Source organism: Parasteatoda tepidariorum, chromosome 2 (assembly GCF_982258835.1).
Source record: "Parasteatoda tepidariorum strain Cologne lab strain chromosome 2, Ptep-v5.0, whole genome shotgun sequence".
Taxonomy (NCBI): domain Eukaryota; kingdom Metazoa; phylum Arthropoda; class Arachnida; order Araneae; family Theridiidae; genus Parasteatoda; species Parasteatoda tepidariorum.
In genome coordinates, this window is record NC_141756.1 from 124,053,708 (window position 1) to 124,068,649 (window position 14,942).

The 14,942-nt window shown below is 30.8% G+C and overlaps 1 protein-coding gene across 3 annotated transcripts in view; it reads right to left on the reverse strand.

Annotated features, from left to right (window-relative positions):
• LOC147816155 (uncharacterized) overlaps positions 1–14,942 on the reverse strand; it is a 40,308-nt gene that overhangs the window by 9,756 nt on the left and 15,610 nt on the right. Inside the window, exons 1-2 of one of the 3 annotated variants that reach the window (XR_015431804.1) lie at positions 11,662–12,488; positions 247–9,474 (exon numbers count right to left, since the gene is read on the reverse strand). Coding sequence is in view for 1 of the 3 variants with exons in the window: in XM_087158266.1 (XP_087014392.1) it covers positions 13,596–14,453 (858 nt within the window). In the remaining 2 variants the exon portion in view is untranslated. Of the gene's footprint in view, positions 1–246; positions 9,475–11,328; positions 12,489–12,927; positions 14,454–14,942 lie in introns of those variants that run through there. The other 2 variants (XR_015431803.1, XM_087158266.1) reach the window with 2 other exon arrangements.

Genomic DNA, 14,942 nt, shown 5'->3' on the forward strand with positions numbered 1-14,942 from the left:
TTCACAGCTTTTCATGTCTAGATTCGAGCTTTCTACCAGTTCAACGTTCCATCTCACTCTTAATTTGGGCTTTTAACCACCTTGCAGTTTTCAATCTCAGTCTAAATTGGAGCTTTCTAACGCTTCACATCTTTCCATCTCACTCTCAATTGGGGCTTTCTACCACTTCACAGCTTTCCATGTCTAGATTCAGGCTTTCTACCAGTTCAACGTCCCATCTCACTCTTAAGTGGGGCTTTTAACCACCTTGCAGTTTTCAATCTCAGTCTAAGTTGGAGCTTTCTAACGCTTCACATCTTTCCATCTCACTCTCAATTGGGGCTTTCTACCACTTCACAGCTTTCCATGTCTAGATTCAGGCTTTCTACCAGTTCACCGTTCCATCTCACTCTTAATTGGGGCTTTTAACCACCTTGCAGTTTTCAATCTCAGTCTAAATTGGAGCTTTCCATCTCACATCTTTCCATCTAACTCTCAATTGGGGTTTTCTACCACTTCACAGCTTTCCATGTCTAGATTCGGGCTTTCTACCAGTTCAGCATTCCATCTCACTTTTAATTGGGGCTTTTAACCACTTTACAGTTTTCAATCACAGTCTAAATTGAAGCTTTCTAACAGTTCACATCTTTCCATCTCACTCTAAATTGATGCTTTCTTCCATCCATCAGCTTTCCATCTCTCTAAATTTCAGCATAGATCTTCTATCACAGCTTTCCATCTCATTCTATTTGTGTCTGGATCGCTTATCTTACTTCATGTCTTTCCTATTGTTTTCAATCCGCTTGCAATCATCTTGCGCAAAGTAATTTTAGTTCTACCTCTTTCTCAAAGTCCTGAGAGCTCCAAACAAAAAAAATGTTTCTTCAAAATTTTCAGGTTTATGTAGAAATATGATTAATCCGTTTTCATTTACAGTTTTTAATTTCCAGATTAGTTTGTGTTTTTCTTATCTAAATATTTCTGCATGAGAAATTTTACTTTGATGCACTCGATTCTTCTTAAACAGTTGATAATAAATACTTTACTTTTTCAAGTTATTTTTCTTGCCGTGCCATGTCATAGATCCATATTATAAAACAGATTTACCATTCGTTTTTATAATTCTAATTTCTGCTGAATTTGTTATGTTTTTGTCTTTCCAAAATTTATTGAATAATGTAACTGCTTCGGTCTTTATTTAAACTACTTAGCATATATTTATCAGTTCGTACGTTATTATATTTCAAAGGTGGCAGACATTGAATCTATTAACACTTGGTTATAATCTTTTTGGTTAATTGTTGTGGGGAAAATGTTTGACTAAGGTAATTTGGAGTTTATCCAAGTTTCTCATACAATTAATGTATTGGCAGCAGTATCAAATTCCATCTTGATTAGTTGAGTATCAATTTTAGCATTTACTGCATATTTATTTCTATTCTCACCTTGATACATTTCCTACTATACAGCTTATTCCAGTTTCTGAATGATCTTGGATGATTCTGAGTCTGATATAATTCTGATGGTTTTACTCTCTTTACTTGGCTTTGACATGCAAACTGGTGCAATTAAACAAAAATTGCATTTGGAAATGCATTTTCAGCTTTTAATGATTAGCTTCAAATAAAAAGCATTTACTTTTCATTTCTTTTTTGACTTGTTCTTAAATTTAACTTTGGGTGATTTGGGGAAATTTTTTTCATTGTTGAGCACTGGACTAAGTGTTTTCAACTTGGAAATATCTGAGTTTGTAATTTTTATTGCAATACAAATGCTCGTGGCATCTGAATGCTTTATTCTTCTTAAATCTAATATCGTGAAACATATTGATTTGCCTCGTTCACTTTGTTGGCAGTAAATTTTAAATCGCCGAAAATTGGCTGACAGCTTTATTCTTCATTGGTAAAACTACCACAGGAGTAGAAACTTTGGAGAGTTCTACCAGACACCTCTTCTCTGTAGTTGCTTGACTTCGTCAGTCTTTTTTTGTAAAGTATGTCTGAAACTTAGCAGAGGTTTATCTATTGTTCTGCGAGGTGATAAATGATAAATCAACAAAAAACTTAATACATCATTGGTTAGAAAAGATTTATTATCCTCATCTGCAGTAATTTAATCCATAACAGTCCAGAATGCATTGTATTTTGATTTTGAATGATAAGCAGACAGAACAGCAATCATTTGCAAATGACTTTTAAATTGCAAATCATTGTCTGACAGAATTTCCTGAGGATATCTTGAGAGCAATTGTCTGTAATGATAACAGATGCCACTGTAGATGATATGTTTTGTTTTTATTTTTTTCCCTTAATTTCAGTAGCTTTCTTTTAGGTACGAAGCAAAATCTCTTTCAAGTGTCCCGTTATTGGAATAAAAATATCTATTGATTTAATATTACTTTTGTTGTTTCGTTATTTCGTCTAATTTTTTAAAATTAAACATAATTTAACATGAAAAGATACTTAGATTATCTAAAGCAGAAAATATAAAAATTATGAAATTCCTGCTGAAGAATTTAAGTTTGTATCAGAATTTATAATGTCCAAAAGTTTGCTTAAAGTTTTATAATAATAATATTTATATTATGTTCGCATGGATATATAATTTGATATTTAGGTAATAGAAGTTTATTTTTCTTTTTAATTTTTCTTTGTCAAATCAAGTTATCTTTAATTTTAAAAAATAGCTTTTCATGAAAACATCAAATTAAAATGCTGTTCATGAAAACAGCAAATTGTTCTGCTAATGCTGTTTTATGCATCTACAACTTTTTTTTATTTTGTTACATTTCAATTTTAGATTCATATTCAATATAATAAATTATAATAAGATTCAAAAACATTATAAGCAGACACACAAAATGGGTATTTATAAAACTTAATTGCTTTATGAATTTCCTGATTTTTAAAATTATGGGTAGCAGAAACCATGCAGCAAAGCAATAGGTGCTGCAGTGCTTAGTATTGCACCTCAGTTAACATTACTTTTTGGTAAATAAAAAAAATTGCAAAGATTTATATTTTAATTAAGTGATTTATTTTAAATAATATTACTAAAAATCGCATATAAAATTAACAAAAATTTTTTTAAAAATTTCCTTTTGACCCTATTAACGCAGTACCTCATAATTGCAAGCAGGTTGGGAATCTGTCTTTATTTCAATAAGTGATGCACTAATTGAATAAGTTATGCATCGCATATCAAATTAACAAAATAATTTTTTTTTTTTAATTTCCTTTTGACCTTACTAACACATTACCTTATAATTGCAAGCAGGTTGGGAATCTGTCTTTTTATTTCAATAAGTGATGCACCAGAAAAAAAACTGTAAAATCTTAATTTCATATTACAAGCGTAGAATATTTAGTAAAGTATCTTTAGAACGACAGTATTTAAATAGAAGATCAGTGAAGCTACTGAAAAAATTGTATCTTCAAAGCTTTGTTCGGTTTACGCTATTTTCTGCAACGCAGGCGTTATATGCATGAACACAGACTTTTTAAAAATAACTAACTCAATTATAGCATTCAGGATTTATTATTGTTTTCTTTTATATTTTCACAACACTAGGGAAATTTTGAACAATGAAATATGGAAGATTAGTACGCAATTTTATATTAATAAATTTTTCAATTCTGTAAATACTTTTAGGCAAATTTCAAATGATTAATTTTTAATTTTTTCAGGCTCCAGCAATATTAGTGATTGAATTTAATGATAATTTCAGTACAATAGAATTTAATGAGTATTTTTTTAGATTGTTCAGATACTCGCTTCCTCCTTTACCTCAACCATCATTTCAAAGGAATTTGCAAAACTTTCTTTGATTTTTTTTAGCATTATTTAACATAGGAATTTTCCAAAGTTCGCTGTAAATATTTTTTTCGCAAAAGAATGTTTTTTAGAAAAGAAATGATCAAATTCTACGTAAAATTAAATTTATAAAGAGAAGTTTATTACAAAATGTTCAGATAAAAATAAGTGTAATAAAATGATTAACTTTTTTGACTTTTAGATGAAATTGAATTAAAAATGAAAAAAAAATCTAATAGTAGGATTAAAATTAGTATGAACTACTGCGAAAAAAAAACCTAAATAAAGCTTAAATGAAAGTACTGAAAGTACTATTGTTTTATAAACAAACATAGATAAACCTACACCTCTTTGATCATGTTTTTAACTAATAGGAACAGAAGTTTGAATTAGATAATAAACGAAAGGAGATAAGAAACAGATGAGGGGAAGGTGCTCCTTGACTCAAAATATTAAATTACAATTAGAATCGTTGCAAACATAAGGAAAAAAGTATGATACTAGAAATAGCTTTAACTTTCTAAGAATTTTTCAACATATAGAACGATTCCCAAAAATAAACATCGGTAGATTAGGAGCAGCATTGAATGTTTTGATAAAGTTCAGTTAATATCCTGATATTGGACATATATTTCTTGTTATTTAAATCAAAGTTTAAGGTGCATTTGAATTTTCCAATGTATACAACAAGGCTACATTGACACAAAATTTGATTAATACCCTAGATATTAATATGAACAATAGGGTGTATAAAGTTGGGGGAAATATATTAACATGGGAGAATCAACTCAAATTTTCTCATCATCATAGCAATTTGGGCACTGCTCACGGTAACACAATCAAACTGTTAAAGTTTGAATTAGAGAGCTTGGTGAATTGTTAGAGTAATTTTTTGTCGATAAATCAACAAAATTAGAAAGAAAACCACAGTCTACAGTGTAAACTTTAATGTAAAAAAACTTTCAATGAGGCGATAGTTATTTGTGCAAAATTTAGAAGCACTGTATTAAAGATTTAGTAAGCCATCTATCTTTTCGTTAGAGAGATAGAATAAAATGTTATGAGGGAAATTACAATTACGAGAAATAAAGACGTCCAAGACAAGTAACTTATTTTCGTGTCCAAATGTTAATTCTATGCAAAGATCTATAGAAATCGTAATATTGGGAAAATTAACAACGTCTTTATTGGCAATCAGTGTGAAACAATCGTCGACCGGCGTCTATAAAGAGGGAACTTTAATTGATCCAAAAAATTCATTTTAAAGTAGTGGATATACAGGTTACTTAAGGGACTGAGAGAATTACCCATAGCTAAGCATTGAATCATTAAATAAACTTTGCAATTAAAATAATTTTAAAAAAATACAAAAATAAAAGAAAAATGATTTGAAAAAAAAAAACCTATAGAAAAAATAATACCTTCAAAAAAAGAAAAAAATGGAAATAACATAATGAAAACTTGAAAATACAGACTTAAAAAAAATGTAAAAAATAAGGAGAAAGAATCAGGAAAAGACACAATGGAACGAAACTTAAAAATAAAAGAAAAAAAGTATCCTACAAAAAACGTAATAGGAAAAAAACTTAGAAAAACAAAATAAAGAACTTTGGAGGAAAAAAGTGAAGAAAAGTGAAAAAAATCGAAATAACAATGAAAAAACCCTGGGAAAAAAATAAATAAATAAAAAAAACTTTGGAGAAAAGGAAAACTTTGGAGAAAACAATGAATTGAATGAAACTTTGGAAACACATTGAATGAAACTTTGGAAACACATTGAATGAAACTTTGGAAACACATTGAATGAAACTTTGGAAACACATTGAATGAAACTTTGGAAACACATTGAATGAAACTTTGGAAACACATTGAATGAAACTTTGGAAACACATTGAATGAAACTTTGGAAACACATTGAATGAAACTTTGGAAACACATTGAATGAAACTTTGGAAACACATTGAATGAAACTTTGGAAACACATTGAATGAAACTTTGGAAACACATTGAATGAAACTTTGGAAACACATTGAATGAAACTTTGGAAACACATTGAATGAAACTTTGGAAACACATTGAATGAAACTTTGGAAACACATTGAATGAAACTTTGGAAACACATTGAATGAAACTTTGGAAACACATTGAATGAAACTTTGGAAACACATTGAATGAAACTTTGGAAACACATTGAATGAAGCTTTGGAAACACATTGAATGAAGCTTTGGAAACACATTGAATGAAGCTTTGGAAACACATTGAATGAAGCTTTGGAAACACATTGAATGAAGCTTTGGAAACACATTGAATGAAACTTTGGAAACACATTGAATGAAACTTTGGAAACACATTGAATGAAACTTTGGAAACACATTGAATGAAACTTTGGAAACACATTGAATGAAACTTTGGAAACACATTGAATGAAACTCTGGAAACACATTGAATCAAAATTTGGAAAAACGCACAAAGAATAACACTTTGAAATGAACACCATATATATTATCTTTGGAAAACAAAATGGAAAAACAACCTTCGAAAAAATATAATTGAAAAGAAATTAAAATCCTGGGAAAAAACAATGAAAAGAAACTTGAAAGAAAAAAAAAACGATGTAAAGAAACTTGAAAAAACGATGTAAAGAAACTTGGGGAAAAAAAACGATGTAAAGAAGCTTGAATAAAACAATGAAAAGAAACTTGAAAAAAAAAATGGAGCAAGGTTAATTGGAAAGAGCGTTAGTAGTATAAATTAATAAATCTCTTAGTAGTAAACCACAAAAAGTTATAAATCAACTCCCTTTAGTTTTAATGGTATCAAATAATTAATGGCTTAGCTATGGGAAACCCACTTAGCCCCTTCTCAAGTAACCCGTATATGAAATGATTTATTGAAGTTTATCTACGATTGTTCCACATTGATGGACAAAAGCGACATTGATCATGTACTTAGTAGTATGAATTCCATACAAATCACATTTAAACAAGAAATAAGAGCTTACTATAGTTTCTCAGAAACTGTGTGCAGTTTCACTATTACCTCATAACTTTTCATTTCATCCCTGGAACCAATATTGGCCTTGCACGCACATGTTTAATGTGCATCTGAAATTTGTTCTACTAGTTATCTAATCAACAAAAAGCTATGTACCCTTAAAAGCTATAGCTGTAGGCCGTGATTTTCCTAATATTATTGATTCCATCTATAAAAAAATTGATCTTGCAATCTTCCAAACTTTGTAAATCGAACTTTAACAATTAGATTGCTTTACCTTATCTGACCAGTCCCCGAATTTGCTAAGACTTTAAGCAAATTTGAGTTTTAAGTAGTTTTCAGCTCTGTAAATAAACTGAATTTCACCAGCTTTAAAGACTATAGCTGCTATTAATAAATGAGCGATTTATCAAATTTTGTGTCAACGAGATCTCGCATATATATTTTACAAACTAAACGCACTGTTAAATTAAGATTTAAATAACACGAAGAATCTATCCAAAATAATGATTCTCAACCAATCTACATAGTTGGAATTCTAATGACATATTTTAGTTTTCTTTTGCTAAAATCATTCAACACTACTCTTCCTCTACTGAACTTGATTTCTGGGAATCATTCCATACTTCAAAAAATTCAAATAAATTTTACAATGACCTTTTTAATATCCCACTATTTCTCAATGATTGGAAATCTATTTTCTATTATAATCTATTGCATCCTGGGGTCACAGCCAAACCCAATCACACCTATTTCTTATCTTCTTTTATTATCTTGTTCAAACTTGTCCCTATTGGTTGAGCAACTTTGCACATGCTTGTTGCTTTATTTTTCTACTATCCTCTGGTGTTGGGGAAGGTTTTTGTTTATAGAACCAAATGTCCATTTCTGTACTTTTATTTATGTTTTATTCACTTTTTTCCTTGCATTAAATTTTTATATATTTTTCTTTTTGTAAATGAAAAACATCTTGAAATTCTCATCATATAGAAGAGGGTTGTCAACATTTCGAACGATTCCAAAATTTGCCTAAAAATATTTACAGAATTAAAAAAATAAAATACTTTCTAAGAAACACCTAAACCCAGCTTTAAATATTATATGCTGACAATTAAATTCCTTTCCTAGTTTTCTGTCAGTATAGACTCATTTGGAACTTTTTTCATAAATAAGAAAAGGAATCATAGAAAATTGGAATTTGTTTGATATTTTTTAATTGAAGTGTTTTGCAAGCTATGAAGGCAACTAAACATTTTTAAAATTTTGACGTCTATTGAATTATATTTAAATAATTTTAAGTACACGGAACACAATTAAAATTTTTTGGTACTGTTATACAAGATTTGATTTCAACTTAGGAATACATGACCTTTAATTCCCCCTTATAAACTTCATAAGAAATATTCCGTAATATAGTTTTATTTTAATATAGTATAATTAAGAGTCATGAAAATTCAAAAATAAAATATTATATAGAATTTATTGGATGCTTCAGCTTTCTTTTTATATTTTTTAAACAAAGAATCGTGCATTAACTTCTCTAACACTAGAAAAAAAATTGACAGCCACAACAGCCAACGTTAACTGAGTTTTAAACAATAATTAATTTTTGAACTAAACATTGTGGTATCTCTCTTTTTGTTACTACAGTCATATTTGTTATTTGAATTATGAGTGCTGAATCACTTATTGAAAGAAAGTTTCCATTTTTTGATTCTTTCATTTTGATTTTTTTTTCTAGTTCCTTTTTTTGGATTCTCATTTTACTATTCCCTCAGTTTTGAGCACACTAATTTAAAAAATTTATATCTTTTCTGCTGCCTGATGAAGGCTAGCTTTCATTTTTGCAGGGAAAAAAACTGAATTTTTAATACATAATGAGAATAATAATTCTTCACATCATGAGAGTTTTCTTTTAAATTGTATAACAGAGGGAAAACCATCCTTTTTCACTAAACTGCACTCACTATAAACATTTGTCCTGTTACATTATCTAATAGTTTTAATATTTCATTTTTAGAATCTTTTAACTTTTTAGAACTTTAATATTTCCACCTTAGCTATGAAATTCTGAATAATTTAATTTTTGTAATAATCTTTACCATTGGCTAAGATTTTTTTTTAGTTTTTCTCACATTTAACTGTTTTGAATACGCCTAAATATCGTTTCGAATATTGTTCCGATTACAATTTTGAATTTTTTTTTTCTTTCATTACAAATCTTTCATTTCGTGGGTTGCAATAAATTGTGGGCTTTTTTTTTTCACCCTCTACTCTTTTGGTCAGCTGTTAAAATGCTGTCAACATTATGAGTCACGTGATCTGGTTTACATGTTCATAAAAGAAAATGTCTCCCCAATACTTCACACAGTCTTGCTACTAAAACTAAGGGGAAGGCCCTCACAAAAATCAGAAAATTCATTTTGAGGCAAAACATTTTGTCTTTTAACAAAAATTAAACCAAATGAGTTACACTAAAACAGTTTTCACAATTATACATAATTGTAGATAAATTGAAATTACATATCTGTTAGTAAGTTCTGTGTCATCAAATGTTGGAAGAGGACATCACTGTTGCTACATCAAGCTTGAACACAACATATTCTGTATTGAAGATTGAAGATATCATGGTCTCATTTCAATTATGGAAACAGTCTTGAAGAAACGGCATCCAGTTCACTTTTGCTCTAAAAAAAGAATTTTTTTTATAAGATTAAAATTGAATGCCAAGATGAAAAAATGAAACACAGAGTTAAATAAAATGAAAAACATTCCAGATAATCTGTCAAATTAAATTGAAAGTAATGCGCCAGAAGAGGCAAATCTATATCATTGAAAACACATTCAAAAAGGATTTAATTAGGCATTTATTCAATTAAAATTTTAAGAAATACTGAAAAAAATATCAGTAAAACATTTGGTTTCTCCTTTCTAAGAAATCAATTGAAATATTATTCAAATAAATTATTTTAACCCATTTCAGGCCAAATATAGAAATTTGATAAAAATGTAGCATTATTTTCATTGAAATATGCTTATATTTCATTAAGACACAAAAAAATATTTCATGTATGAAAAATTATATTTTATTTAAGACATAAGATGCTGCATGTAGTCATCATTCACCAAATTAATGCGTAAACCATTTAGCTGAACGCTTGTGTTTATGAAATTTTTTTCTTTTTCTGGCTTGCAACTTTAGCTCATCGTAAAAACATATGATAAATCTTAAAAGGAATAATCAGACATTTTCAAAATATTTCATTTGTCATTAACCATTTTAATAAAAAAAATATTTATTGAAATGTTGTTGCAACTTTGGTCGAAAATGAATTGAGAGTGAAATCTTATGTAATATAGTTTGTTAAAAGTAGTTTATTTTTTGGTATATTAAAATGATTCTAAAAAAGAAACTAGAAAATTGCAAATATGGGTTTTAAACAGGTGGTGATTGCATAGGACTAACAATGCATTTCGAAAAGAGCAATGGGCCAGATTAGCCTAAGGAATAGCCTGACACAGCTCATGTGCATATATCAAATATTTGTGATTCTGAATTCATCTAAATTAGAAGACAATAAAGGATGCTTAATTATTTATTATTTTCTTACATAAATATTCATTTTAAGGTTACATTCTGCATTGCATTTTTAAACTTTACAAATTTTTCGATTGTAAGTAAAATTTTTAGATTTACTAATAGTCCAAATAACAAAAATTTGTATTGCACAGTCCCTGGCCAAATTATTAGACGCACTGTAAGATTCTATGAAAAATCCTAAATATCAGGTGATACTATAACAGCATTATTGTTTTTACGTGACTGAAACCGGTTTGCACTTGTTTGCATTAGTGTGTCAATTGGTTAAATTAGACGATATATAATGTAAATTTGATGATTGGATAAATTAGACGGTATATTATATTCATTATATCAGGTATTATATTAAGAACAAATTATTAGACAGTGTTTTATTAATGACATGTTTTGCATGCAATACTTTTACTAACTGATACGCTTACCGATACACGAACCGCGTTAGAACGATAAAGCTGTATCACGTGATCATTAAGATCGAATCTTAGAGTGAGTCTAATAAAGCATATGAAATAATGAAATGAATGATTATAGTTTAAAAGTTTAATAAAAAAACTGCACTAACATGTAAAAAAAATTAAATTTTATTTAAAATAGTAATAATACTAAAAATAGTAAAAATAAAGTACTATATTAAAAACTTTCTGTCTACAAGGCTCATTATGAGCTTTTAAAAGCTCTAGATACGAATAAACGTTTGAAAAATTATAATCTAATCATTTAATTATTGTTATAAACAAAATGCTTTTTTAAAAGGAAACAGAAAGTAAAATTTATTTGAATTAGTTTATTAAAATTAACATTGATAACAAAAAAAGTATGCACCGTTGTATGAGTTTTTATAATATATTCTTTATTCTAGATTAGAACTATGCTCGATACAGTTTTAATGCTAAATAATAATATTTGGAATCAAGTTGCGTGTAACACATTGCTAACACACCCACGAGTATTCAGAATTTTCCGGTAGAGATGACATCCTGAATGAAAAGCGAAAAACGCTATATGTTTAAAAATACTAATGTCTTAAGATAAGGTACACTCTAGTATCATGACCTTTAAATTAATCTTGATTATTTTTATATAAACACTTTTTGTTAGTTTTTATTCATAGTTTTTTCAATTTGAATTTTCTATTTCTTCCTAAGGAAAAGAAACTTTTTTAAAATTGGGAAAAGCACATAGTAAAACTTTAGCACAACATATTTTGAAAACACCAGGGCATTTCTTACAACAGTACGCATACAATCTTTATATATATAATAATAATAATAACTAGGAGGCTTCGCTCCCTGCTCGCTGGCGCTCACCAACCCCCGGAACTGCTTTCACAGTTCATTTCGGATTGCTTCGCCCAATCCTCGCTTTGCTCGCTCATTGGATACGTTCTTAACGTCTAGTTTTTGTATACTTTTTTTAATACTGAAGTTCCGAAAACTTTTTACTGTAGAAGATTATAAACCTGTACATTTCAATATTAATTTGAACTTGCAAACAATTCACATATTTTTCTTAATCACACTATTCTAAATTTCAGTTGAGGAAAGTAACTGCTGTAAGTTTTGTTTTCAAGTCTTTCCCACCAGAGGGCTAAAGCCATGTGTTGTAAAACAATATGAAATAGTAGTCTGCCACTGAGCGCTGGATGTAAAGCATCGGTTTTGATGAAGATAATTTTGTATTTTTAATTCTCTGAAGGGTGCCACCTTAATAATATGGAATTTGTAAAATAAATGTATATATTTTTTATTGTTGATGAAGCCCATCATTTTGTGTTTTCATCAGTGTTCAGAAGCAGAACAGCTATAAGTTTATTTTATCACAAAAAAATGAGTATAGTCACAGACACTTTTAGAATTAAAGGATTTGTTACGTCAAGCGCTCAGGTATCATAATTTTGATCTAGTTACGCTTCTATGTCATTGATTTATTTTGCTAAGTTAACTTTCAAAAAATTCTATGGCTAGCAACAGCATTTTTATTTTTTAAGTTGTTTATTTTTATTTCTTTCAGAATTCGTTATTTTTTAGCGAAATGTTTTAGATTAGAAACACATCATGAAAGGGCAGAATGCTTTGGTGTTTTCAAAACAAAGCAAGCGTTGCCACCAGCGGAAAAGAAGCTTTGAGTGAATTATTAATTTTTTAAATGCCAAAGATCACATGTAAACGTTTAAATTTAATAAATGGGTATAATATGAAAAAAACACAACTACTTCGATTTAGTAGGAACAACATATGACGCAATGCTAAACGAATGGAATTTAGTTGTTGTTTATTTAGTTATTGTTATTAGTAGTTGTCATTTGTTTTAGTTGTTGTTGTTTATTTAGTTTCAATAACTTTTCTTTATAATGCAATAAAATCTGGCGAGCAGCTATTTAAACGATCGAACACTTCGTTTGTTTATTTGTGGTTTGAAGTTAGGCTCGCAGAAAATGCCGTTCATGGGTTAAATTTAGTAGGAACAACACAACCTGTGACGTAGGCTATATTATAACCAAATGTGAGACAAATTTCTAGAATTCAAAATAATAACTTACTAGATTGTTGGACGCTGAACTAGCAACGCTGATAGCAACACAGGCTGATTTTTTCAAATAGTTCAACTGTCCTCATCAGGTCATGACTGCTTGTCGGCTCTGTTTGTCCCTTGTGCGGACGAGATGAATGTCACGTGCTATATCTTGTGTTTAAAAGATTTCATTTTTCTGAGGCATAGGAATCGATGCACTTCTGGCTCAAATTTCTGAATCATGGAAAGGCAAGAGAACTAATGGTGCAAATAGCCAATATTCTACGCATATAGTAATGGGATAGTAAATTTCAGAAGATAATAAAGAGAAGATTTCGGGTACTTGATTTTTTTACCACCACCTTGAAAGGAGATAATGAAGTTGAAGACGATGAGACATAATGAGTAGATGACGAAGTGGTAGAATGTGTAGATGACGAAGTGGTAGAATGTGTAGATGACGAAGTGGTAGAATGAGTAGAAGACTAAGTCTACCGATGAGTAGAAGACGATCGTCTTCACGATAAGATTCTTTGCGACACTCTAAGATGACAGGTAGGAAAAATATTGGATGAAAAAAGCTGGAGACTGAACTTATTTTATTCACCACCACTTGAAAATTTAAGATGAGGAGGAGAGATTATAAAAAGTGATTTTTAAAGAATCCTGGAGACTTGAAAAATGAGAAGGAGGAATTTAAGCAGTGTACTTTCTTGGCATGAGAGGCCTGGTCCTCAGACGGTCGGTGTAGGGTCCCACCTTTAGAAAAGCTGAGCTAGCTTCCGTCAACATGGCCAATCTTGTGCTGCGTCTGCCAGGATTTCCTGGTCTTCTTCGTTGAGGCAAAGGTTGTGCAGCTGGAGCAGAGGGAGCGGGTGGTTGTGGAGCAGCGGGGGGAGGTGACTGTGCTGCTGCTGGGGGAGGTGACTGTGCTGCTGCTGCTGGAGGTGACTGTGGAGCAGCGGGGGGAGGTGACTGTGGAGCAGCGGGGGGAGGTGACTGTGGAGCAGCGGGGGGAGGTGACTGTGCTGCTGCTGGAGGAGGTGACTGTGCTGCTGCTTGAGGAGGTGGTGGAGAAGTAATGGGAGACGGTGATGGTACTGGTTCAGGTGACTGTGACGGCAAATCCTGGACTTGTGGTGGTGGAGAAGGTTGTTTAATTGGAGAAGAAACAGTTGGGGGAGAAGAAACAACATCCAGTACCTCAGGAGGGAAAGACTGATTTAGAGAATCCTGAATCGATCTTCTCAGCGTTTCACTTCTTTCGTCAATGTCGGTTGCCAGCTGATTTCGTGCCTCCTCAAATGATGCTCCCTGTGACATCCTGTCAATGAATCGATTCGTTAAGGTGATGGTCTGCTCGTGTGCTAGTCGCGTGGCTAGGGCGCTAGCTTCCTCGATGATGCGTTGGCGTTCTTCATTTCTCCTTTTCACCTCCTGCTCATCTTTTCGCTTTTGGTACAGCTGGGCTTTGCGGCGTTCTTCCTGAGCATACCAAGCATGGATGTCACGCATGGCCTGGGACTTCTCCTTTCCCTGCCTGTATTCCCTCACCTAAAAAAGAATGCCAGAATTGTGACTGCAGTACATAAATAACAAAAAATCAAAGAGTAATTTCAAAAACATACTGATACAAGTAGCATTTCCAAGGCTGTTTTTCGATGGCTCTGTCGAAATTATGCTTTTTTGCGAATAATATGCTATTCTTATAACTGCTGTGAGTTTTCAACTGTTACTCATCACTGTTTGATCAAATTTAGTCTATCTAAAGTTAGTGCTGACTACGTTTATTGGCTCAAAACGTCAATAGGGAGAAGAACCACAGTTTTGTGAAAAGCATTAATATTTAAAATCTTACTCCAATGCTGCTTTACGTGGGCTCTTAAAAATGTGAAAAAAAAACTGAGACAGTGATTTTGATAATTCTAGGTAAAAAAAATTTCCCCAAATTGGAGATTTTCGAAGAAAGAGTTTTAAAATATTTAAGTTATTTATCTGTACTAAAGCCCAGATACTTCTTCATGGCAAGATTGTATAGATAGT